This window comes from Telopea speciosissima, chromosome 9 (genome assembly GCF_018873765.1).
Source record: "Telopea speciosissima isolate NSW1024214 ecotype Mountain lineage chromosome 9, Tspe_v1, whole genome shotgun sequence".
In the NCBI taxonomy this organism is placed as follows: domain Eukaryota; kingdom Viridiplantae; phylum Streptophyta; class Magnoliopsida; order Proteales; family Proteaceae; genus Telopea; species Telopea speciosissima.
Window position 1 is genome coordinate 27204822 of NC_057924.1, and position 23884 is coordinate 27228705.

Below are 23884 nucleotides of genomic sequence, written 5' to 3' on the forward strand. Positions count from 1 at the left end.
TAGCAGCATCAGATCAGCTCATTAGATGGTCAGATCTTGCATGTAAGATCCAGAGCTTTCCTAGGCATTTAGGTGGTGCTCTGAGCACTACTGGTCAGAGACACACCAGTCTGGCATGAGAATTGGAAACTAACATAATGGATAGCAGGGTTTAGGGACGTGACTGTAGTCATACCTTTGATCTTGGATGGAAGCTAGAACAAAGTCCAAATCAGCCTTGATCCCTTCTTCCTTCCTTCTCCTTCTCTTTCTTTCTCTTCTTCTTCCTTCTCCATCTCTTTCTTTCTTTCTATTTCAGTAGAGGCAGCAAAACGAATAGGAGGGCTGGTCCCTCTTATTTATAGTTTTAGTCCACTTAAGGCCTATTTGGCCTTGGATCCGTCTTTCTAAGAATGCATTTTTGGGTGCATTCTGGGTCATTCTAGTTGCACAGGTGGGGTCCACTTGGTTTCAAAGGTGGGTAATGGTTTCTAAAATTCCCATCTACCTCTAGGGGGTGTTCACAGGCTGTATGCATGGTTCCCAGGTGTCTGGAGTTCAAAATACCAGATTCAGACACTTTGGGCATTTGGGTCAATCGCCCAGTACATCGCCCAGAGAATGGAATGCTGATGTATTTGTCTTGGGCTTGCACAGGGGTTAGGCCTAACACTTGGGCACTCCACCAATACCCCTTCCAAGACCAAATACACATCTGAACAGGTGTGGCCCCAATGTCTTTGGGTAGGAGAGAGATTACCTAGAGTTGGAGTTGTACATCAGGCTGTGGATAGAGCAGTTGCATGGGTCTGCAACCCATCTTCTCACAGGTATACTGGATGACATCCTTGGAGGTTCTCCACTGAATTTAACCACAGGGGTGATACTCCACAATGCGTTTGTGTGATTGGTCACAGGTTCCTGTCCTTCAGGCAAAAATTCCAATCAGTCTGGGGCAGGTTTAACAACGACTGCATTGAGTATTTGAATGGAAAAAGACCTTGGACAAGTTGCAAGAGGAGGACACCATTCGTAACCAATTTTCTGATGAAGCACCAGACTATCATCATCATGTACGACCACTTGATCTAGAAAATTTTGACTTGCTTCAATCTCATTACAAAGGCGGGCATAAGATAAATGTTCTTTGGTCTTCGTCATCTTATCAGTAACAATTGGCCTACTTTTTTTTTTTTTGCTAAAGGTCAACAATTGATAGTATTGACCTACCAAGAACATTTGCAATCAAACTCAGGGCTTCTACATTCCAAAAGTGAAAAGGAAGATTAAGGAGAGTGATCCAGACCGGAATAGAACTCAATTCCACCTTCTCAAGCTTCATCCCTAGTTTCCAAGGCCGAAGGATTAAAGGTCTTCTCTGCACAATCCAAGGACCTCCTTCTAAAACTTTAATCTTATCTTCCTCGAGATTAAATCGGAACACAAAGAATCCACTCAAGGAGATTCACATCAACATGACCAGAAATGCGCCATTGTTTCAACAATTCATCCTTACCATATAAAAAACTCAGCCTACGACCAATAAAATGCCCAAGAAGGGTGTTCTTCCAATTTTTTAATTCTGCATGGGGCATTGCCGAAGAACACTAAGCAACACATATACTATCAATACACGTTGGTTCAATATAACTCAACTCCATCCCTTCAAAATTGTAACTCTTGGAAGAATATTTGAAAAAAGAAGTCCAAGAAACCCCCTTCCTACCTCCAGAAGACACCACTGAATCTACACGATTTCCATTCCCTTCAACTGTTGCAGCCGCTACTTGCACATCAACACCCAAACTAGTCACCACAGCAGCACCATCCGAAGAAGAAAAATTACCACCATCCCCCACTTCAGCAACACTCCCCTTTGAACAAACATGATCAGCCCCTTCGCCACCATAAAACCCAGTCGGCCTAGCACCAACCCCACCACCCGAAACATTCCTTTCCTCCCCTTTCCTCGGAATGAGAATAGGAGGAGGACCATTAGCCGGAGCTAATGTCCTGCCGGCCATCACCAAGAACAAACAACATGACCCCAATCTCACAAAATCGCCAAAGCTTCTTGGAGATGATGGTTCGTGGCTTCATTCAATGATGGATTGGGAATATTTTCTTTTTCATGTTTTGATACATTCTTTTTGGTAGATAGGTTCTACTGTAAATATTCTGATATAAAGCTCTAATCTTTTGAGAGAAAAGGAATATATATATATATCATATCATACTATCATACTATTATAGAAAAGCACGTTGTGGCAATTCTTTCAGTTACTTATTCTACCCTTCATGCTTATCTAAAATTCCATTCTTCAATTCTTAATCTTTATGTCATTCTTTCTCTCAACTCTTAATCTTTCTGTCATTCTTTCTTATAATTTCATAATCTTAAGTACCCTTAGTATTAATTAATATTAATAATATTCATTATTATTTAAAGCAAATCTCTTCACAAAATTAGATTTACCAAAAGTAAATCGGTTAACAATTATGGAGAGAAAATCTCTCCAATTCTCTCTCATAAAATTAAGGCAATAAAAAAAAAATTAATCTCCATAAAATTAGATTAATCTCTCCATTTCCTTATTTCTCTCTCTTTTTTCTGTTCTCTCTCCCACTTTCCTTTTCCTTTCCAGTTTTTCTATTTTTTTGGAAAACTTAGCTACTAAGAAATTAATCTCCTTATTACGTTCAATCTTTGACGTTTTTTACCAAAAAAAAATAAAATTTCACGTTTCATTTTTTATCTCATATATTCTATAAGAATCCTTCAGATCTTTTTTGTTTTTGGGTAGGAAGAATCCTTCACAATTCTAGGTGGCACAGAGACAGAGCCCCGCTAAGAGATTCAAACGGACGGTATGAGCGCTCGCTCAACTCTTAAGCCTGATCACAATATGGAAGAGAGATTCTTTAGTAGATAAATTGGTAGAATGAACGCAGTGGCTCTGTGGTGCGAAAGGAGGGCCTTTCACGGCATCTATTGAACCATTATATGTAGTAGAATCACTCCACGGCTCCACCAAATTATCTCTTCTTCTTTCATCTCCAGCACCCAAAATTCAGATTTTTCATCTGAGGTGGGAAACCAAACCCAAGACCTTCGAGAGGAGGAGCTTAGAAACTGCTTATCCTGGAAGATTGAGACGCTCGCCAGAAGACAACCCGTCCTCTCTGCCTTTCAGAGCTGGATTGGCGATGGATTTCCCGTTCACAGAGGCGATATCTTCCACGCCGTTAATCGACTGAGGAAACTCAATATGAATAAACGCACCCTTGAGGTGATTCCCTCTTCTTTTTATAATTTTTCCTCTGCTTAGTACCTCTCACGATGCATGTTTATGTCGAATTCCTGAAAAGCACACTATGCATTTGCTTAAATGCTCACAAGAACAACGACGCCACCAACTGAATCTCTTCAATGTTAATGTTAGTAGAGTACTATATCAAAAAGTTAAGTGCTTTCTGCAAAAAACATTTTCTTTTGGGTAGATGCTCATTATTTCCCATTGGATTTACTAAAGTCAATGAGTGTGAATAAGAAAAAGGCACATATAAAAAAGAGTTGAGGTTGAATTTCTGCTACTTTGTGACAGGTAATGGAATGGGTGATTAGGGAAAGACCCTACAAGTTGAAGGAGCTCGATTACTCTTATCTGTTGGAGTTCAAGATTAAGCTTCATGGGATATCGCAAGGTGAGCGTCTTTTCTCCCGTGTCCCTCCCGAGTTTCAGAATGAGTTGCTCTACAACAATCTTGTCATGGCCTGCTTGGAAAAGGTCGCCATCAGGCTGTCATTGGCATACATGAAGAAGATGAGGGAACTGGGACACCCTATCTCTCCCTATGTCTTCAATCGCCTCATAATCCTCCACTCCTCCCCTAGCCGCAGGAAAGCCATCCCAAGAATCCTCACTCAAATGAAGGCTGATGGCGTTGTCCCTCACGTCTCCACATATAACATTCTCTTGAAAATTGAAGCTAACCAGCACAACATTCAAGGTTTGACAAAGGTGTTTGATGATATGAAACAAGCACAAGTCGAGCCAAATGAAATAACTTACTGCATTTTGGCTACAGCCCATGCCGTGGCAAGGTTATATGCCGTGTCTGAGGTCTATGTTGAAGCAGTGGAGAAGGTGAAAACAGGGGATAATTGGTCAACCTTGGATGTTCTACTTATGTTATATGGCTATTTGGGGAAGGAGAAGGAGCTTGAGTGCACATGGGGTGTTGTACAACAACTCCCCCATGTTAGAAACAAGAGTTTTGTGCTTTCCATTGAAGCATTTGGAAGAATCGGACAGCTAAACCGATCTGAAGAACTTTGGTTGGAAATGAAGTCAAGTAAACAATTGAGGTACACTAAGCAATACAACTCCATTATATCTGTATATTGCAAACATGGGCATATTGATCAAGCATCGGAATTGTTCAAGGAAATGGAGATCAGTGTGTGCAAAGCGAATGCAATGATGAGGGTACTCACGACTATGTTTCCATCTTTCTTCTTTTGGTAGATGTGTTCTTTTCATAATTCTCCTGTTTTTATACTTAGGGTGCCTTTTGTGTTGTATGCTGGCATATTCATTAAACTATACATATATATGTACTCCCTTATAATTCTTTTTTATTCATTAAATTATACATATATATGTACTCCCTTATAATTCTTTTTTATTCATTAAATTATACATATATATGTACTCTCCTATAATTCTTTTTATTCAGGAAAGTGACCACTTATGGAGTTCTTGATGTTTGATTGTTGGGATTAAGTTCTTTCGATCTGGAATATCAAAAAATTCTTTGTAGAAACAACTCAAATAGTTTTAAAAGTTTTTTCAAGTAAGGATCTATTTCCATGTCTATTAATTAGAATTAGAAAAGGATCATCCTAAACTATTGGGCTAATAGGCTTCACGCTCTCAACTTTAACCTGTCTATGAGTCACTGGTGATGTCTTAGATGGGGGAAAATAATGAAGAATTTCACCCAACTCAGGTGTCCTAATTATTTCTGTATTGCATGCCAGGTGGGTGATCTCCACTTCACAGATATTTTTTATGGAAATTGAAATGGCTTATTGATTATTCTAATAGAACCAGTTAGTTCATCTGCAGAGCCATTCATGTTAAGCAGGTTGGTGATAAAACTCTATCCCCTTCTTTTGTGTATTTGACATAATACATCTATGTTGAAAACCTCATAGATTTGGTGGGTGACGTTTCAGTATTTGGAGTCTGTCGGGAGCTGCTTATAACTAACTCTCTCCCTCTTGCCAACACAAATTCTCACCCGTGATATCCTTGACATTTAACATCTGTAGAATTTCCAAGATCCAATGGGTCTCTGCCAATCCCAAGTTGACTCATCTAATCTCAACCGATGCTGGACAAGTTTGAGTGGAAACAGGTGTCAAGTGAGTTGGTCAGGTCATTCCTTGGAGAATTTGTACTTTGACTCAGCTGTTATGCCCAATCCAGTCTCAATAACTGAAACCCATGATATGTTTAAATTACGAAGGACAGTTTTTATATATTACAATTTTTGGGGATTTCTGTGTTTAGGTAGTTGATTGAGGGATTGTATAGATCAATTCTTCTTTTGAGGTTTTGTTAATTTACTATTTTGAAATCCTCTACATTTGGTGTTGGGAATTAAATTCATCAATTATTATGCTTATTTTCTGTTTGTCTCTTTGCAATTTCACCATTTATGTTTTTTTATTTATTTGCTCATTTTGTTACGCGTTATTTGTAGGTCTGGAAAGCCATTCATTCAAAACAGTGGTAAAAGCATGGATAGTCCCTCTGGTGTTGAAAGTCAAGCTACCAAGAGACTGAAGCTAGAAGAGGACCACCTACGGAAGGTGAACTGAATTTCATAATTCCATCATAAATTGATGCCCCTGGTTTACTGCTAAAGTGTGTTTTCTTCCCATGAAATTGTCTTATAATGGACTAAAGTAGTGATGACTAATTGGAATCAGATGCAGGTGCTGAGGAATCCTTAGATTCTGTTGCTGTTCCATTTGAAAATTATATTAAATGGGGAACAAATATTATATCAAAGGGTGTTTTCCAAGCTTATTAAACATGAAAAGTTCATAACCTAGAGATACAGAAGTTATTTGTTCACCAACTAAAAACAAATTCTGGTTTGAATGGTTAAGGTGGTTCAGTTCTTTAGATTCCGTATACTACCATAGAACTTTAGAGATCTGAAATTTTCAAATCTAGATATCATTGCCATATATTAGATCTCAATTCCAGTTCTAATCTTTAATAATTCATTCTCATGTAATATCCTCGATGAATAGTCTACAAGATAGGAAACCATTTTGATCAGTCTCTTGAAACTATTTCTCTTTTTTTTTTTTTTATGAATGATCTATCTATTGAAAGTGTGGAAGATAATTATATCATGATGGAGAGGATCAACAGTAAGGGAGTTCGTTCAATACCAGTAGTCAAGTAGTCAATATTAAAAAAAATATGTAACTATGCACATTATAAAACATGTATACCCTCACGTTCTTCATTTTTTGTTTGCTTTAAGGGGTTTCAACCCCTATTTTTTTCCCCCCTTCCCCCTGATATCTGCTTTAGATTTTTTTTTAGAATGGAATCAAACTTAAAATATGAACTAATTTATAACTAATGATTTAATGCTTTCTTCCTATCTGTAGAATGGAATTTAATATTCTATTAATTTCTTTAGATGTCGATATATAATTATTGAATTGTCTTTTTGTGCATTTTGTTCTTATAATCTGGAAAAATATTTCTGAGTTGATATTACTAATTGCTAACAAAAAAGACCTGTTGTTGATAGGGTAGCATTGGTTACTGCTTGACTTTGATTGCATAGATTTACTGGTTTTGTTTTCTTGTTCTTTATAATTAGTTTTGTTAATCAACTAAAATTCAACGTATTGCATTTTTTAAATTGAATTAACTTTAATATATTGGTGTAAAGAGGCATTATTTGTCCATATCCTTTACATTGTTACATTGAGAAAATTTCTGAATGATGACAATCAAATTGCCTTCCAGCTTGTTATCTTTACTGTTAGAAAGTTAAAAACTCTCAAAATTGTTTTTTTTCTAGATCTTATCCTTCAGCAGATATTGTCTTACGTAGTGGAGGTTACTTCATCTTTTGAAACAATAGTTAAAGATCTCTTCTTCTCTCTCTCTCTCTCTCTCTGTGGGGGTGGATGGGTGTGTTGCGTGTGAAAACCTCCGTCACCTGGTTCGCCCACGGATGAGCCTGCAAAAAGACGAGTGAGCGCAAGAGAGCCGGTGTGGCTCCGGCCTAGGAATCTCCGACGCACAAGTCAAGTCTCCAGTGCAACAGCGTAATAGCTAGTAAAAAGTGAGATGAGCGTTTGAGCTCCATACTTGAGTATTTATAGAGGGAGATGAGGTGGTTGGAGGAGTCCTAGTATGGTAGGAGTTCCTCTCTTGGAAGGCTCTATCCCGTTGCGCGGAGTGGAGAGTTATTTTCGGGGTCGAACTTCTGTTAAGGGAAGAGTCCATATCTAGGTGCGATTTCGTATCGCGATAGGATTATGTCTCAATCCCTATCCCGCGATTCTCGGATTGTGCTGACATGGCTCCGCGATTCTCGGCAAGCCGTTACAATGGCTTTTGTGGAGGGCTCGGCCACAGTGGTCGGCCTCGGAGCTCGGCCTCGGCCTCGGCTGACAGCGGTGAGGTCGGCTCAGAGTCGATGGCCGATTTGGGTGGCGCCCCGTGGTGCGGGTGCTCGGCACACAGGAGATAGAATGCCAGATCTATCGATGGTCGGGTCGGCCCGACTCGCACGGCTCGGTTTGGTTATCGGACTGTCTTCGGCTCGGCCACGTGGCAGCTTCCGATTGGTGACGTGATTTATGCCTTATCAGGGTGGTTGTGTTCACTCTATTTTAATTAGTCTTTCAATTAGCCAACAACCTAAATTCCTGCTTTGCTATCAAATTTGGTTCGTTTATGGCAGCCTTACTGATAGTAGGTTTTCAATTGACGGTTTGATAGATCATTTTTTTCTAATGAACTGAACTTGAATTGAAATCTTATAGATGTCTATAATTGGAAGAGGTTATTCACTGCTTTTTTCTAAATCTTAGAGAACCACAAAGGATGAAACGCCTTCATTGATCTCACTTCATTGATCTATCTCTAACGTCCATAACTCCCTTCTTCTTCTTCTTCTCTCTCTCTCTCTCTCTCTCTCTTACACACACACACACACACACATAATGGTCCATCATTGCTTCCATCGTTGCAGAGAACAAATGCCAACCAGGTAAAAGTTCACACCATAAAAATTATTATGTTCTCTCTTCTCTGCATCCAAATCAGGGTTTATATTTTTATCCAAACATATTTTCTCTTTCTTAATGAAATTTATGGGAATGAAACATGATTTCGGATCTGTTACTCATGTTTATATTTACTCTATTTTCATACAAGGCGAAAGCAGTAGCATTTTGTCAGCCCTGGTCATCGATTTCTTCACACTCGATGAATCATCAGGTGGGATAAAACATATCCATGAGGCAAAGTCATCTTTTTTGCTTTGAATGTTCCCCATATAATTCAACTATCCAGAGAGAGAGAGATCTCCTTTTAGTTGCATCTTGGTTGGTTGATGGGTGTACTAAATAGTTGAACGACATTCATTAATTGATAATGTTGTGTTTTCACTCTCTTTTTGAGCATCTTAAGAACCTGGTAAAGGGGAATAAAAAGTAATAGAACCCTTCTTTTTTACTCTCTTCTTAGGGTTAGGGATTGGTTCATTGTGGTTATCCTAAGAGGTTCTTGTTCATTTTTTTATTTGTCTGGGTTTACAATGTCTCTGGGTTTGTTAAGAAATAGTGTTCCCTGCCAATTCAACCTCCAGTTATTCATAGTTTTGTTCTTTCTATGGCAGTTTGCTCTGCGTAGCACGTCAGCAAGAACAAGAAGCCACTTCTCCACTTGATCTTCGAGTATCTTGACACCAATTTGGAGAAGTTGATCGATTTTCACTACATGGGACCCAGTCCCAGGCCCCTTCCTCCTTCTGTCATTCAGGTTTGTCCAATATATTCATTCTACTTACAGATTTTCTCTTCTTCATAGATTTAAATATGGATCTTTAGCTCAATTGGCAGAGTACTTGGGGTGTGGGAAATGACTTCATACCTTAAGAGGATGGTGGTTCGAATCCACCAAGTCCGTTATCTATATTTTCAATTTAACCTCAATGGTAGTTTCATTGGAATTGACTTCATACCTCTGCAGTGTAACATTCAACTTTTTCCCCTTTTTTTTATTTTTTTTTTATTTTTATTTTTAAATTTGACCTTTGGAGATGTGCTTGTACTTGGTACAACAACTATAATTAGGGATGAAGTTGCGCTATCCTTTGACAAAGCTGAGAGTGAGGTCTTGTGCTTGTACTTACTAAGGACTCTACCACAGTTGTAGGTGATGGCAGCACTCAAGTAGTAAATAAGCGGGTTGGTCAAATTCGGAACCTCATTGAGGTGAATCCTAGATTGCCAAGCTTCTTCCTTACTCACCCCAACCCCCCCCCCCCCCCCTCCCCACAAAAAAAAAAACCCCCCATCAAAAGAAAGAAAAAAAAAACCCTTGTAACCGCTCAAACTTACATTGTGCTACTGTTGCCTCACATGGTATCTTCCTTGTGTTTTGTGTAGCATTGTGTGGTCGTCAAGTATTTGGTCGATGTAATTCAATCATTATTATAATATATTATGCAATACTTTACCTTGCAATTTTGATTACCCTTTTTGTTATTATTTTCACCAAAATGGAATCTGGAAAGCATGCTTGTCTGAGATTCCAGACCAAACACTTGATGCTTGAAAAATTTGTGCAAAATTGAAGTTGTGTCCAATTCATTAATGCTTGGGTATCCTTTTTGGAGTGTAGGTAAGTTGTTGTTTATGTTGGGATGATATGCAAAATGCTTAGTATGTCTTTAGCCATTTATTTCTTATATTTTAGAATGATTTGGTATAGAATATTGGGTAAAATTGTTGTGCGTTTTAATTGTCTTAAGAGTTCATTTGATGAGGATTGACTGGTTTTTACTGAATCAGGGTGCTAGCGGGATGATGAACCAGGGTCGTAACACTGATATCGTAGCTGAGGACCCCAATATGCTTGAGGTAATTGCCTGGCTGATTTCTGGTTCCTAAATAAGGATTTTGTATTTGCATGCTTGTATTGTTCTCTCTTTTCCTTAGCTTGAACGAAGAAAATAACACTCTTTTATGAATTATGACGGTCATAAAGTTAAGTTCTTGTAGTTACTTGGTATTTTTAGTACCTTCCCATTGAGCTCTCATTTAGAAGATTCTCCTTAAAATCGTGGGTTTTCCTCAACTCTTTAGTTCATCAGCTACTATTTCCAGTTGTTGGGAAGGCCTTTCATTTAGAGAAAAACTCCAGAATGCATTACATCTTACGAAGTGATAGTGAATGAGAACCCAATTGTGGAGGTGACCTTCAGTTTTGTATGTTGCAAGGATTTTAACTTTTATTGATTTCATGTTAAGTGACTAGAATGCTTAATCAAGCTTTCATTCATGTTTTTCTTTGATTGTATGAAGTTTAAAGAGGTTCCTATTGTTAAGAGGTGCAAGCTTGTGGCTTTGAGCTGGGCTTGTTTGCACCATGTATTTTGAAAAGCTGTAGTTACATCGAATCTAATGTGCATTCGATTTATCATATTAAATATCTCTTTCAACCCATAGTTTCCATCAATCGTCATTTTTGTCTCACAAGTCTGCAAAATCACTTGCTACAAACTACAAAGCTTATCTACCACTACTCATTCAGTGTGTATTTATTAGTATTTATTTCTATTATATTGTTTCTCATTTTTCTATACCATAATGTTTTATGATATGCATCAATATGTATTGAAAAGAGTCAAGTACTTATATTATTCTACCACAAAAAAATTTGCTATCCTCCACTTAACAAATGCTTACACGTGCATTTGCACATGCATATTTACTAGTATATATATATATATATAAACCCTAAACCCTAGACCCTAAACCCTAAAACCCTAAACCCTATATATATATATATATATTATAACATAGGCTTGGGAATGATACTGTTAATCATGTACATAACCTTTTTGGGGTACTTTTAAGTTTTCCATTGCAAACTCTGATTTGTATATTTTTCCTACCCTTGTTTTTTGTTTGTGATGTGTAATTACCGCTTCTGGATCTTGGAGGATTAGTGGATATCGTAAGGTATTCGGGTCACCTGTTAGTCCCTCCCAGGGGTGAGATTAGGGTGTGACAATCATGGTTCTTACAATAGATCATAAATTTCATTAATTCATGAAACATTCATGTAATATTCATCATTAGCATGATATGAATCATATTTACATTACTTACGTCATAAATTATAGTTTCATCATTGACCATTCGTTCATACCAAAACTTATCTTATAGCGGTCATAGCCTCGACTTCCCTTTTGATCATATAAGGCATTGGTTAAGACACTTAGGGTGGTAATTCGGTATCCAATCATTCTGGAATGGATCGCCATCACATGATTAACCACTAACATGCTGGAACGTATCACTATCGCATCCTAGGTGGCTGGAACCTCTATACCCTCAGTATTACTAGGATGTATGTCGGCTTTAAACCTAACTTTGTTCTTTTGTTCATGGGTATAACTTTGTCATCATATCATTTCTTGTGTACTTTGATCATTGATCATTCATTCCTGTTGACCTTACTAATCATGCCAGGATAGTATTACCGTTGCATGTTAACCACCAAGTATGGAGGAACGAATCACCATCGCATACTGGAAGGCTAGTTTTGGTCTTCATTCATCATGAGTTCCTTATAGGCCTTATTTATTATTCATCATTGATCTTTAACTAACATTACTCTTCATTTCATTCCTATCATACCTTGTACATACTTATATGTATCGTGTACACATGATAAGTACATACTAAATATCTAATTTCATTTCATGGATACACTATAGCATTTGATCACATATGTAATTCATGCATTCAAACATATCATTCAATCATGTGGAATTAACTTTCTAATTCATATATAATTATAATGCATCAATTGAGAATCCCAACTCACATTCTGATCACTTTCCAATCTCCTTGCACATGTCCTTCAAGCTTTCAATCTTAAGCTTACTTTAAGTGATCCTATGGGGCATCAAAACTTCAAATTAATAGGTACTTTTTATTGCCTAAAAAACTGACCACATAGGGGAACAAAACAATGTAATTAAATCTTTAAAACTCCCCCAAATTACTCCTATCGGTCGACTAGTTGCATCAATCGGTGCTTCCAGGATACCCTCCAGTCAATGCCTGGTTAACCACCAGATAGACCGGCTTGCTCTAGTCGACCGCCACATCATACCAGTAGACCGTTTCCTGAAAAATTCCTGCTCGTGAAGGTCGAGCAACCATGGGAACTTGTCCCAAACATGAGGGTTTCGTCCCCAAACTTTCATGCCAAAATGCATTAAATAAAACCTTCAATATATACATCCTAAACACTCTAGAATGCTCAGTCAACTCATGCATCAACAATTAATGAAACCAAATCAAAATATACCTTGTTCTTCAAAGAAAACCCCAAAACCTAGGGTTCCTCACTTGAATCCTCAACCAAAGCATGAAATCTCTTCAATCTAAGCTAGGTTCTAGTAAAACACATCACATAGAACGTGAATCGATCATCTGTTACACGAATCTTGGCTTAGTTGCAAAATCAATTCAGTTTAAAGCTCTCTTTGTTGGATTTATGTGTCCATCAAACCCGGTTCGGTTCGATTCAATACGGTTTTACTTTGTATTGAACCTTTATACATTTTGATTTAATATTATCACATGCGATATAAACATTTTGAGCGTTATGTGTCTGTAAGTTTTACTTAAAATGGTAGTCACGACTAGGGTTTGAACTGGGAACCCTTATCATATGGTCGTCGCATTGGGTATGCCTAGACATGTGATGTCAAGGTACGAATGCGAGTACTCACATAATCGATGTGTGTATTGGCAAAGAATCTATTTTATCGATTTCCTCATGTATTACTACCAGATGTAGAAAGGGATAGACATGAGTCACAGACACCCTCTACCTGAGGGAACCTTGTCACTGCAAAGTGTGACCACATTCTTTAGTTCATCAATGACTAAGACTCAAGTAAGTCAAAGTCAGTGTTTTGGGAATGCGCGAACACTTTGTGAGTAAAGGAGTTACTCAACATGGTCACCACTGCCCGATTGGGGAACACCAAGATTGAAGTTGTCTATATATGGTTGGATCAGAATCTGGATCCAGTGTCGTTTTAGAAATGTTTTTTTTTTGCAAAACCTATTTTACAAAAAAAATAGATTATATGTAGTTATTTGAATAAAGTGTTTTATCGAGTTTTATAGGATCCGATCAGATACACAAACACTCTTATATGGACATGTACCATGGAATGGGGTTTGGCAGTACAAGTGTACATGCCCTAGATTCCATAATGATGGTGTTGATTAGTGGGGGGTTGTACATGATAATTTATTATCATGTAGGGAGTTATTTGGAATTTGCTAAAATAATTGGATCTTTGTTTAATTAATGGATATGGTGCTAAGAACCTTGGTTGCACCATTGGATGTTTAAATCTGTTTGTTTGGAGTGCTCATCGGAGGAATAATCATTGTCTATTGGAGGAGCAACACTTAAGGCTCATCAGGTTAGCAATTCTATGTTAATTTCTGTTGATTTAATTGTATTGATTATTCATAGGATGTGAAAGTGACCAGAATCGATTGTTTCCGCTACGCATTCGGGTGTGGGTTGGATCCCTTTATCCATGAGATGGAATAGGGATGATTTTTCTCTATGACATGGATCCCAATAATTTTATGGAACGTCAAAGAGATGGACTGGGCATTGGTTTGTCATACCAAACCCTAATAGGGTTCCAGTAGGGTACCATAGACGACCATGGAAAATCCTAAAATTGAAAATAGGATGCCCAAGCCAGATTAGGGTGCCTTAGGGCAACCCTAGGGACAACCCTGGAGTTTCCTAAAACAGGGAACTTGGAAAAATTTATTTATTAGTTTACCAACGTGAACCACCATGATCCCATGGACCATAGCATTGACCTACACTCTTACCATGAAAATATCCTAAAATCCATCCAAAAATGGGATTGACTTCTATTAGATTGTATTACCTATAAAATACAACTAATAACCATCATAATAAGCTATTCTAGCCTCAATTTATGAATCCAAAACATTATTTAACTTCCTATGGTCAAACCAAACGAAAATCAAGACTCTATTACCTCAAAATCCCTTGAATGAATTCACCTCTTCATTCCATTGTTCCAATCCTTCATTAATCACTTCAACCTTTGATCATAAGCCTCTAATCCACTAATTCTATATTGTTTTCTTCATCTTCAAGACATTTCCTTTCTTGTCACTCTCTTAACCTAATTTGGTAAAGTTGTGAAGAATCTTTTGTTGTGAGAATAACCTCTCCATAAAGAATATTCATACTCAGTGATAAACTTATAATTTCCTTAGCTTCTCAAAGGAATGCCCATAAACCATGCTAATAATCATTGCCTTAAATCCATCAACCAATAGGAATTCTCTATAGGGTATCTAGATAATATTTTCTACTATGCCCTTGGTTCCTTAGCCTATTAATGAACTAGACCAAGATCACTTAAATTGAACCAATTCATTGGACCAATATTAAACCATAGTCATAAGTGAACCCAATAATATATCATATATACCTAGGTCACATTCATACATATAACTATCATGAACCATAGTCGAAAAATTAGAACCATAGTATATAAAATAACATCATAGTCTATAAAATAGAATCATGGGCTATAAATGTCCATATAAGACCATCAATCATACATATGCTCAATAATCATGATAAATCATGGCAAATCATAAACACATGGTAATCTTACCATAATCTAGTAATATCATACATAAGGATCAGTCCACTTCGGTCCAGCCCAGTCATTCTGTCAATTCAACAATAAACAATTATTTAATCGACAATTCTAGGTGCCGAATATTACATTAACTCTGTGACTCTAACCAAGAAACTCCTTTTTATGCAATGATGGAACAACATAATTTTGTACATTTTGGACCTCATGTTCTTGATAATTTTATAAACTAATATATTTTATCTTTTTATATAAAACAAAACTAAAATAGTAAACTTATCAATTATGATGTGAGCCAACGATTTAGGTTTTTTTTTTCTTTAGTATTAATTAATGTATCTGTTCTTGCATCCATAACCCAGATCTTGATTGCATACCTAAACTTGACCTATTTGTAAGTAGGAATGAAAGATAAGTGTCTAGTGGATAAAATGTTTGTTATGCATACCAAGTTTATAATGGGATACTGAAAAGAATTGCCACCCTACCAAATATCCTTAAGTGCAAGAAATCGCTGCCTGGTCCCATGGTGGGGTCAATGAGAGCACATGTAGGGATTAAGAGCCATCAATATGGATGAACAATTTATTTTATAGGGGCAGGACAGAAATTTGGCACACTCCTATGTTTGGGAACAAGAGCTATGAAACCTGGCAGCGTTCTATTTCCCTATTCTTAAATAGGGATTAGAAGATTTAAAGGGAAAGTTCAACGTTGGTCGAAAAAGAATCTCTAAGTGGATGCTTCATTTTTACTGTGTGGAAGAGCATTGAGTGTCTAGAGAATGGAAGTGGACTCTCCACATGTCAAATTCATAGCTTAATTCAATCAATGGAAAAATAACTGTCTAAGAGTTTCACCATGTGCCCAGACGCATGGAGGTGAAATGACTACCTCTCCCCCCATGAAATGCTCAAATAATTCCTTACTTGATGCCCTTGTGTGCTCTCCCATTGGCCCCCGTGCACGCACAGGAACCATGCTTCTGGACGGCGAACACTTCCCCTTCAATCAAGTATGCCATAGATCTCTATTATGTCCATGCACACCAAGAATTACTCCAATCACTACCATTCACTTTATCTATCTTTTTTTTTTTTTTTTTTTTTGGTGAATCACTTTATCTGTCTTGATTCTTTAATTTTTAAAAGTATTTTATTACCCAAAAAATTTCCATTGGATTAAATTTAGATGTGAGAGGGGACCTAGGGTAGATATTCATAGAATATGGGCTTCACTTGAAATATCATGCGAAAGATGCTTAAAATCTACTTAAAGATCAATGGAAATTGTCGTGGTCGGAGAAGATGATTATTTTTCTGATGAGACACGTGGTGGTTTCGTATTAGGGGTAGAGAGCGTTTCGTTTCAGTCATCACACTTGACTTCTTTGAGTAACAGTCCATTTACAATGACAATAAATTTCTCTTGCCAGGCGTTTCCTCACTTTAACGTCTTTCAATGTTTACATATGACAACTAATAACATTTCCTCAAATCATGCATATCAATAGGGAATGAATACATTCAATTTCATGCAACTAGACTTCTTTATCTCTGGTCAATTCCAATGTCTACACTCTGTCCTCTTCCAATGTGTACAATTAGTGTTCCACAAACGTTTACATTTAGTGTTTATCAATCACCAATTATGGTTAGTGGGTACAAGCCTTCTCATACTATGACTTTATTTAGCAATGAAACTCTACAATCTTCCCGTATTCATCCATCTCTAATAAAGGCTGGCGGTTACAATTTTTTACACTATGTAATTCTGCGTGAGAGTAAAGCTAAATTGGTTATGTCACTTAAAGAGCATCAAGTGGGGCAGCGGTTACCATCAAACAAGGGGTGTTTGTTTTACCACTACTCTACGCATTCATTCTTTATGGGATCCTTCTTCAAGTACAACTCGTGATTCTGATTGGTTAAACTTTTGTGATTTAAGTCTTATCTATCATAGTAAGAAAAGAAAGGTGGCGAAAATCCCAATGAAGCAAATGTAACGATCCAGATTGTCAAGCCCGCCGCTCCAATGCCTATAGTGGTTCTACCAAGTGTGTGAAGGATAGGTTTAATATATCTTATTGTTTTGTTATTGGACTTTCAGTTTCTTTTGTAGGGTTATTAATGGTTGTGTCCATGCCCTAACTCGGAAGTTCTCGTCTCCAACATGTAAGACATAGCCATATTCCACTTTTTGATTTCTAAACCTAAGTGTTTTAGAAACCTTGTGTAACACATGTCTTCCATTTGAATAGAATTTCTTTCTACCAAAAAAAAATCTACTTAGAGATTCCTTCCAAGATGTCCCGCTTATAGAACCCTCTTTCCCGAAATTTTGGTAAAATTCCAAACACATTGAGTGTGAAGACACCACCTTCCATTGAATAATTCAGTCCAAAGAGTCCAAACCAGAGAAGGGATTCCATATATCTACACGTTATCACCAAACTCAAAAAGATTTCAGAGGATTCTCACATAACCCAATCCAGGGACAACTGGGCATTTAATGAGTTTCGGGCCCACATCTGTTGTTTTGTGTAAGATGGATTGGGCAAGAGAGATGGAGAACGCAGCAGCCGACCAATCGGAGCAAAAAATACAAAACGAAAGCGAAAGGTTGTGAATTGTTTCTTTACGAGCTTAGAGAAAGGCAACCAATTTATGGCTGTTGTTCTGATTCCATGAACGAGACCTAACTTTCTTGTTACTCTCCGGATTAGGTTTCTTGTTACTCTCCGGATTAGGTCCACCAGTGACAGGTTGTAATTTTCACCCTTAGTTGGACCAAAACCAAACATTGCAGCTTCTGTTGGAAACACGTTAAATCAAAGGAGCGGCTCCCTCTACCGCACTGGCTGCCCAATGGCCTTGCTGCGCAGACACAGGGCCGTGCGTAATGATTGTCTTACCTCTGCCCGAGTGCCTTGCTTGAGTCCCGAGTAAGGCAGTCATTGCGCCTGGCTCTTTGTCTGCGCAGCACGGTGTATTTGGGGCAGGGCGCAAAAAATGATCTGGATCCAAAATCAAACCCATCCTTTAACCCAACTCATGGATAGGCTGGTCCAATCTAGTGTCGATATGTTAGATCCCATCAGGCACATAACAGATCACCACCCTTCCACAGTCCGTCTTCTTTGTCGACTCTCACTCTAGGCCACTCTTACTCTCTACACTAGATCGAACCCCATTAGGTACATAATAGATCACCACACTTCCACAGTCGTCGTCCTCGATGACTGTCACTCTAGGCAGCTCTCACTTTCGGGGTAGATAGTCATTTCTAAATGACTCTACGGCTTTTACTCTACTTTAGGTTACCTCTCCTAAGTAGCTTTTTCATGACCAATACGCCAAAAACTCAACCTGTTAAATCAAATTGTTTAACCTATCCCATTTTACACTCTCGCATGGCATTTTATGGCCCAACAACCCTGCCTTCCTCTCCTTTTTTCTTGTCCTATGGACAATAATTGAGCACCATAAAATCCATAAAAAAAAATGACAGGAAAGATTCTTTTGGCCTTGTGTAAATCTCGTTGTCTCATAACCTGAGCGCGTTCTCTCAATCTGGAACGAAAATTTGTTAAATGTTAATCATTTAACCATTTATATTTTCTCTTTTCTATTCAACCTACCATTCTTAGAACTGAATCTTTGAAACAAAATATAAAGGAAATCTCGACTACCAGATTCTTAGCAATGTGTGAACTGCGATAGCCACTGGATCTTTATCTCCTCAATTTACACGACCCTCAATTTTCTCAATTCTATCTCATGGGGGGTGGAAATGACCACCCTGTCCGCTGCCGAACACATTGCCCGGGAGGGGTCCATCTTCCTCTATTAGAGGAAATTGACGCGCAGGCAAATTGAGGTGATAATTTTCCCTACTTGTAAGGAATTTTTATCCTCCTGTTACATCACGGTGCTGTAACGCATCGTGTGGCAGCTGCAGAGGCCATATGCACCATGTGGGGTCCGCTGTACCACATGGACTCTGCAGCGTTGCACGATGCGTTACAGCACTGTGCTGTAACAGGAGAGGATAATGATTCACTTGTAAGTACCGGTTACTATCAACTTCTTGCCTTTTGGATTATTTATAAGCTCTATCATTCAGTCTCTCATTCTCATTGTTTCCTCCAGAAAGAAATCCCGAGACCAAAGGTGTCCTCATCCTCTTTCCTATGGCTCTCAGATTTTATAGCCATAATGGATGTGTTCTTACTGTCGGAGCTGAAGCTTTTCTGCTGCAGGTGCTGGTGGTGGTAGTGTCTCTTCACCAACAACCTTTGAATGTGAAGGGCGTAACAGAAAAGAGTGGATGTGATTACTTCCAAGGGAATTGGGTTTACGATAACTCTTATCCTTTGTACGATACCAGCAAATGCGCATTCATCGAGAAGGAATTCAACTGCCAAAAGAACGGTCGACCAGACAAGCTCTATCTAAAATACAAATGGAAACCCAGTGGCTGCGATTTGCCCAGGTATTACTTTTCCCCTTTACACACCTTTGTTTTTTTCTCAGCTTTTGATTTTCACATTTCCTTTTTTATATATCACCGTTAAGTTTGCACACCTTCGCCACTATGCAATGATTTTGCCGACATATGGTTTCTACTTATTAGTTTTCATTATTTCTTTCTTTGGTTCCTATCTTGGTAGTTCATGAGTCAAGAGTCCATTCTAGATGATGAGCCCGTGTTAATTATTAAGAGGATGAATAATTTTACAGTTGCAACTAATTGATACCATGTGATTTCTTTTACGAGTTTTTTTCTCCTTTTGAACGATACCATTTTTCAGAAAAAAATAATTCACTTCTCCTTTAGGGTCACAAATGCCCTCTTAGGTTTTAATATTTTCCAAAATATTCTTTTAGGTTTTGCAAGTTTCAGGGTACCACTTTTGTTAGCTCACAAATCAAGAGTCTAGGTTAACCATTTGGGATTGGTGTGTGATTTGTGTGATTGTGTTTCATCAAAAAAAGATTCTAGGCTAGCTAATGGACCCATATATATTAGTCACAAGAAAATAAATAAGGTGAGAACGTTACGTAGGCGTTTACAATTTGCTGCCCCTATGCCTAAACACAATGGGCGGTGCAAAATGACTGTTGCACCCCCATGGGAATACTGAATTTTTTAGGGGTACAATGGTCATTTAGCCCGCCCTGTGTCTGAGCACAAGGGCAACATACCACATGCACCCATATAACGTTCTCTTTCCCATAAATAATTATGGGAGAAAATGCTGTCTAGTCGCATTCCCTAAGCCCAGACCATAAGGGTGGTGAAAAAACCGCTCCACCCCACCTAGTGGATGCTTCTGCATGTCCCTTCAATGGCCGGTGTGCTTGTGCAGGAGTACGCGATCAGACAGCAAAACCTTCCCCAGTAATTATATAATTACATCAAATTGAAATCATTAATTATTCAATAATTAATATTTATGCCTTACAAAGTTTTAATAATTGTTTTTCTTTTATTCATTTAAAGCATTATATACATAATACTAAATCAATGGTTTGGAACATTTTATCAAAATTAGCAAAAAGCAGACTAAGCAAAGAAATGTCTCGGGTTGAATTAGTAAAAGAAAGTTACAAAATTTTGAATCTAATGGTGATTAAAAGAGAGTTATATGGAACATCCTTCTAACACATTAGCTCAAAATGTGTAAGACGTGTAGGTTTTTTTTTTTTTTTTGGGGTAGAAAAATTTTTTATTCAGATAGAAGACGTGTGTTACACAAGGTTTTAAAAACATCTAGGTTTAGAAACCAAGGAGTGCTCTTGTCTTACATGTCATAGATGAGACCTTTCGGGCTAGGGAATGGAGACAACCATTAACATTCCTAGAAGCGAAGCTGAAAGTCCAACTAACAAAACAATAGGATATATCAAACTTATCCTTCACAGTTGGTAGAGCCACTGTGGGCATTGGAGCGGCGGGCTTGACAATCTGGATCATCACATTTGCTTCACTGGGATTTTTGCCACCTTTCTTTTCTTGCCATGATAGATAAAAATTTATATCACTGAAGACTAGCCAATCAGAATCATGGGTTGTAATTAAAGAGATCAGACGATCCCATAAAAAAATAATGTTTGGAGTAGTGATGAAACAAAGACCTCTTGTTTGATGATAATCGCTGCCTACTTGATGCTCTTTAAGTGACAAAACTAGTTTAGCTATACTTGTACATAGAATTACATAGTGTGAAAAATTATAACCGCAGGCCATTATTAGAGATCAATGAATATAAGAAAATTGTAGAGCTTCACTGCCACATAGAGTCATAATATGAGAAGGATTGTACCTGCTGACCACAATTGGTGATTGATAAGAACTAAATGTAGACGTTTGTGGAGCACTAAGTGTTGACATTGGAGGAGCACTAAGTGTAAACATTGTAACTACTGAGAGATAAGAAGGTCCAGCTACATGAAATTGAATGTATTCATTTCTGTATTGAATTTCATGATTCGAGGAAATGTTATTGGTTGTCAAGTGTAAGTATTGATGGACATTGAAGTGAGTAACGCTTGGTAAGAGGAATTTATTGCCATTGTAAATGGAATGTTACTCAAAGAAGTCAAGTGTGATGGATGAAATGAAACACTCTCTACCCCCAATATGAAACCACCACGTGTCTCATTAGAAAAAATGATCATCTTCTTCAACTATGGTAGTTTCCATTGGTCTTCCTTGTTGCCTTACCTGTTGATGTTGCTGGGATGAAAGTGATTCTCCTTGTGCTAGCTATCCCATAATTGAATCATGAATACCTGTAGAATCGTCTTATCTAACAACGACTACCATAGCCAAATTATTTAGTATCAGCATGGATGCCTAAGAAGGATCACCATTGTTTCAGTAATACCCCGATTCACCAATATAATGGAGGGAGCTTTCTCTATCAACCTCAAATTGAGCACTTGTCCTCGTAACTCAGACCTACCCTGTCGAGCAGTATTTCTAACCACTGGTCCTCCATGTTTAGGCATATGGTAAAGAGCAGCACATCTTGATTCCAAGGGCCTAACATTGCACAACAATAGCAGTGCATAGGTAGCCTCTCATTTTGATAGCGAGTTGAACACGAACTCTGGAACTGTGGTGAATTGAAAATAAAGCTCGAATGAGTTTCGTTATATTGATAGAAATCTAACATCGCACGTATTGCATAAATTGACCAAACTACATACCTTGTATAAGGATTATAGTTTTGAGATGACCCAGTGTAGATGAAACGTTGAGTGCAAACAGGAAGAAAAAACCACTAACGCATTATTCAAAGATACTATAGCATTATCCACAAACTCGTCCCTTACCACGAAGTCATCTTCATCTTCATCCTCATCTTCGCCGTCGTCATCATCATCATTGTCTTCATCTTCATCTGGATGATTTCCAAGGATCATATAGGCATCATCTTGTTGTAATTAAAACTAACACAAAGGAAGTGAAATCAGTTTATAAAAGAAGGGAGAGGGTTTCTTACAAGGGATGTGTAAAGGAATTGCACACTACAACCAATGGAGAGTTGGAAAATGGAATTATCTATATGAAGCCCACATGGGGTCTACATGGTCAGACTAGGAGAGAGAAATGTCAGTATGGATCCCATTGTTTGTTATGTGAGGAGGGTATGAAAGAGTCTGTATAAAGGTAGTGTAGCAATCTTTTCCCATAAAAGAAAATTGAGATTTTTGTAATAAGAGTGATATGGGAGAGGAAAGAACAGTGAGGGGTGTGGGGTGTCACACCCCGTGTCACACCCCAGTCCCTAAGACTAGGCGGTGTGACTGGAATACCCCTTGTATTCCACACCAACAACAGGATCTACTCTTTACAGTGCCAGGAATACTAACCCAACTATATAATCTTAATCAGAGTATTGGCAGAAGCATAATAACATAAACATAGATATCAGAGTATGGAAGATAATAAGGTGATATCATATAAGTAAGTTGAATCTTATTCTAGCATCAAAAAGTTTATCAAACAGTACTCAGTAATTACAATTATAAAACCATTAAAAGTACATAAGTGTAATTAATTACAACCCGGAAATCAAAATAATGTTCAAAGTTCAATGGGCCTCAAGCCCCAATTTCTACTATGCCCCATAGACATAGGCTTCACAATTGTAGTCTGGGCTATGCCCCCTTCTTGTTGGAAGCAACCCAAACATCTTATCCATCACTGTTCTAGTAAATGGGTCTACCTCAACTGGGTCCGCCAAACCTCCATCCACGTTTGAAAAGAAAGGACCTTCAAGAGATGAGCTTCACTAAGCCCAGTGGGCAATTAGATCATGCAAGCATACACAAAGAATCATGAATGAATGCATATTCTACTAGGACACAAACCAAAAATGATCGACGAATCCCATAGCGCCCCATACCACCAAGATAATTCGTGCATCAGATCCAGTTTACAGTCATGCTATGAATAAATGAGTTCATTTTATTATTCTCCTCCTAACAATCAGAATGCCTAAGTCCTTAGGGTAAAGTGCTACTACAACACCCTAGGTAGCATCCCTAACCTCCAGAGTAAAAACGGATGACAATCTGACGATAGCAAACCTGAGTTGCAGTTGGAAGCCTGCGGTACCGTACCCCTCCATGGGTTGTCCACAAACCCCCGATATAACCCTAGCTCTCACCTGATTCCAGCACCCACTCAAGGATCGTCAGAAACCGATTTATTGAGAATGGCACCCCAGTCCATCAGAAGTCACCACTGGTTACCCAACACCTTACCCCTTGTTAGTAAGGGGTGTAGCACTAGAGAGGTATGATCCTAACCATATGCATCTAAATGAATGAAGGTCCATGCATACGTATAGGCC

The 23884-nt window shown here is 38.1% G+C and overlaps 2 protein-coding genes across 2 annotated transcripts in view; both read left to right on the forward strand.

The window, feature by feature from the left end:
• Nucleotides 1-2987: 2987 nt before the first annotated feature.
• LOC122638799 (pentatricopeptide repeat-containing protein At1g07590, mitochondrial-like) lies at nt 2988-10696 on the forward strand (the record flags this gene model as incomplete). The annotated part of the gene is made up of 7 exons (XM_043831646.1): nt 2988-3269; nt 3585-4469; nt 5318-5403; nt 5752-5860; nt 8946-9074; nt 10109-10177; nt 10622-10696. Coding segments are annotated over 7 exons (1635 nt in total), but the record flags the coding sequence as incomplete, so codon positions are not given.
• Nucleotides 10697-19181: 8485 nt separating this feature from the next.
• The window catches only part of LOC122639577 (protein trichome birefringence-like 43), a 32977-nt gene continuing 28274 nt past the window's right edge, over nt 19182-23884 (forward strand). The window contains exon 1 of the mRNA XM_043832445.1: nt 19182-19509. Within this exon, the coding sequence (XP_043688380.1) occupies nt 19208-19509 (302 nt within the window). The 5' untranslated portion in view covers nt 19182-19207. The remainder of the gene's footprint in view (nt 19510-23884) is intronic.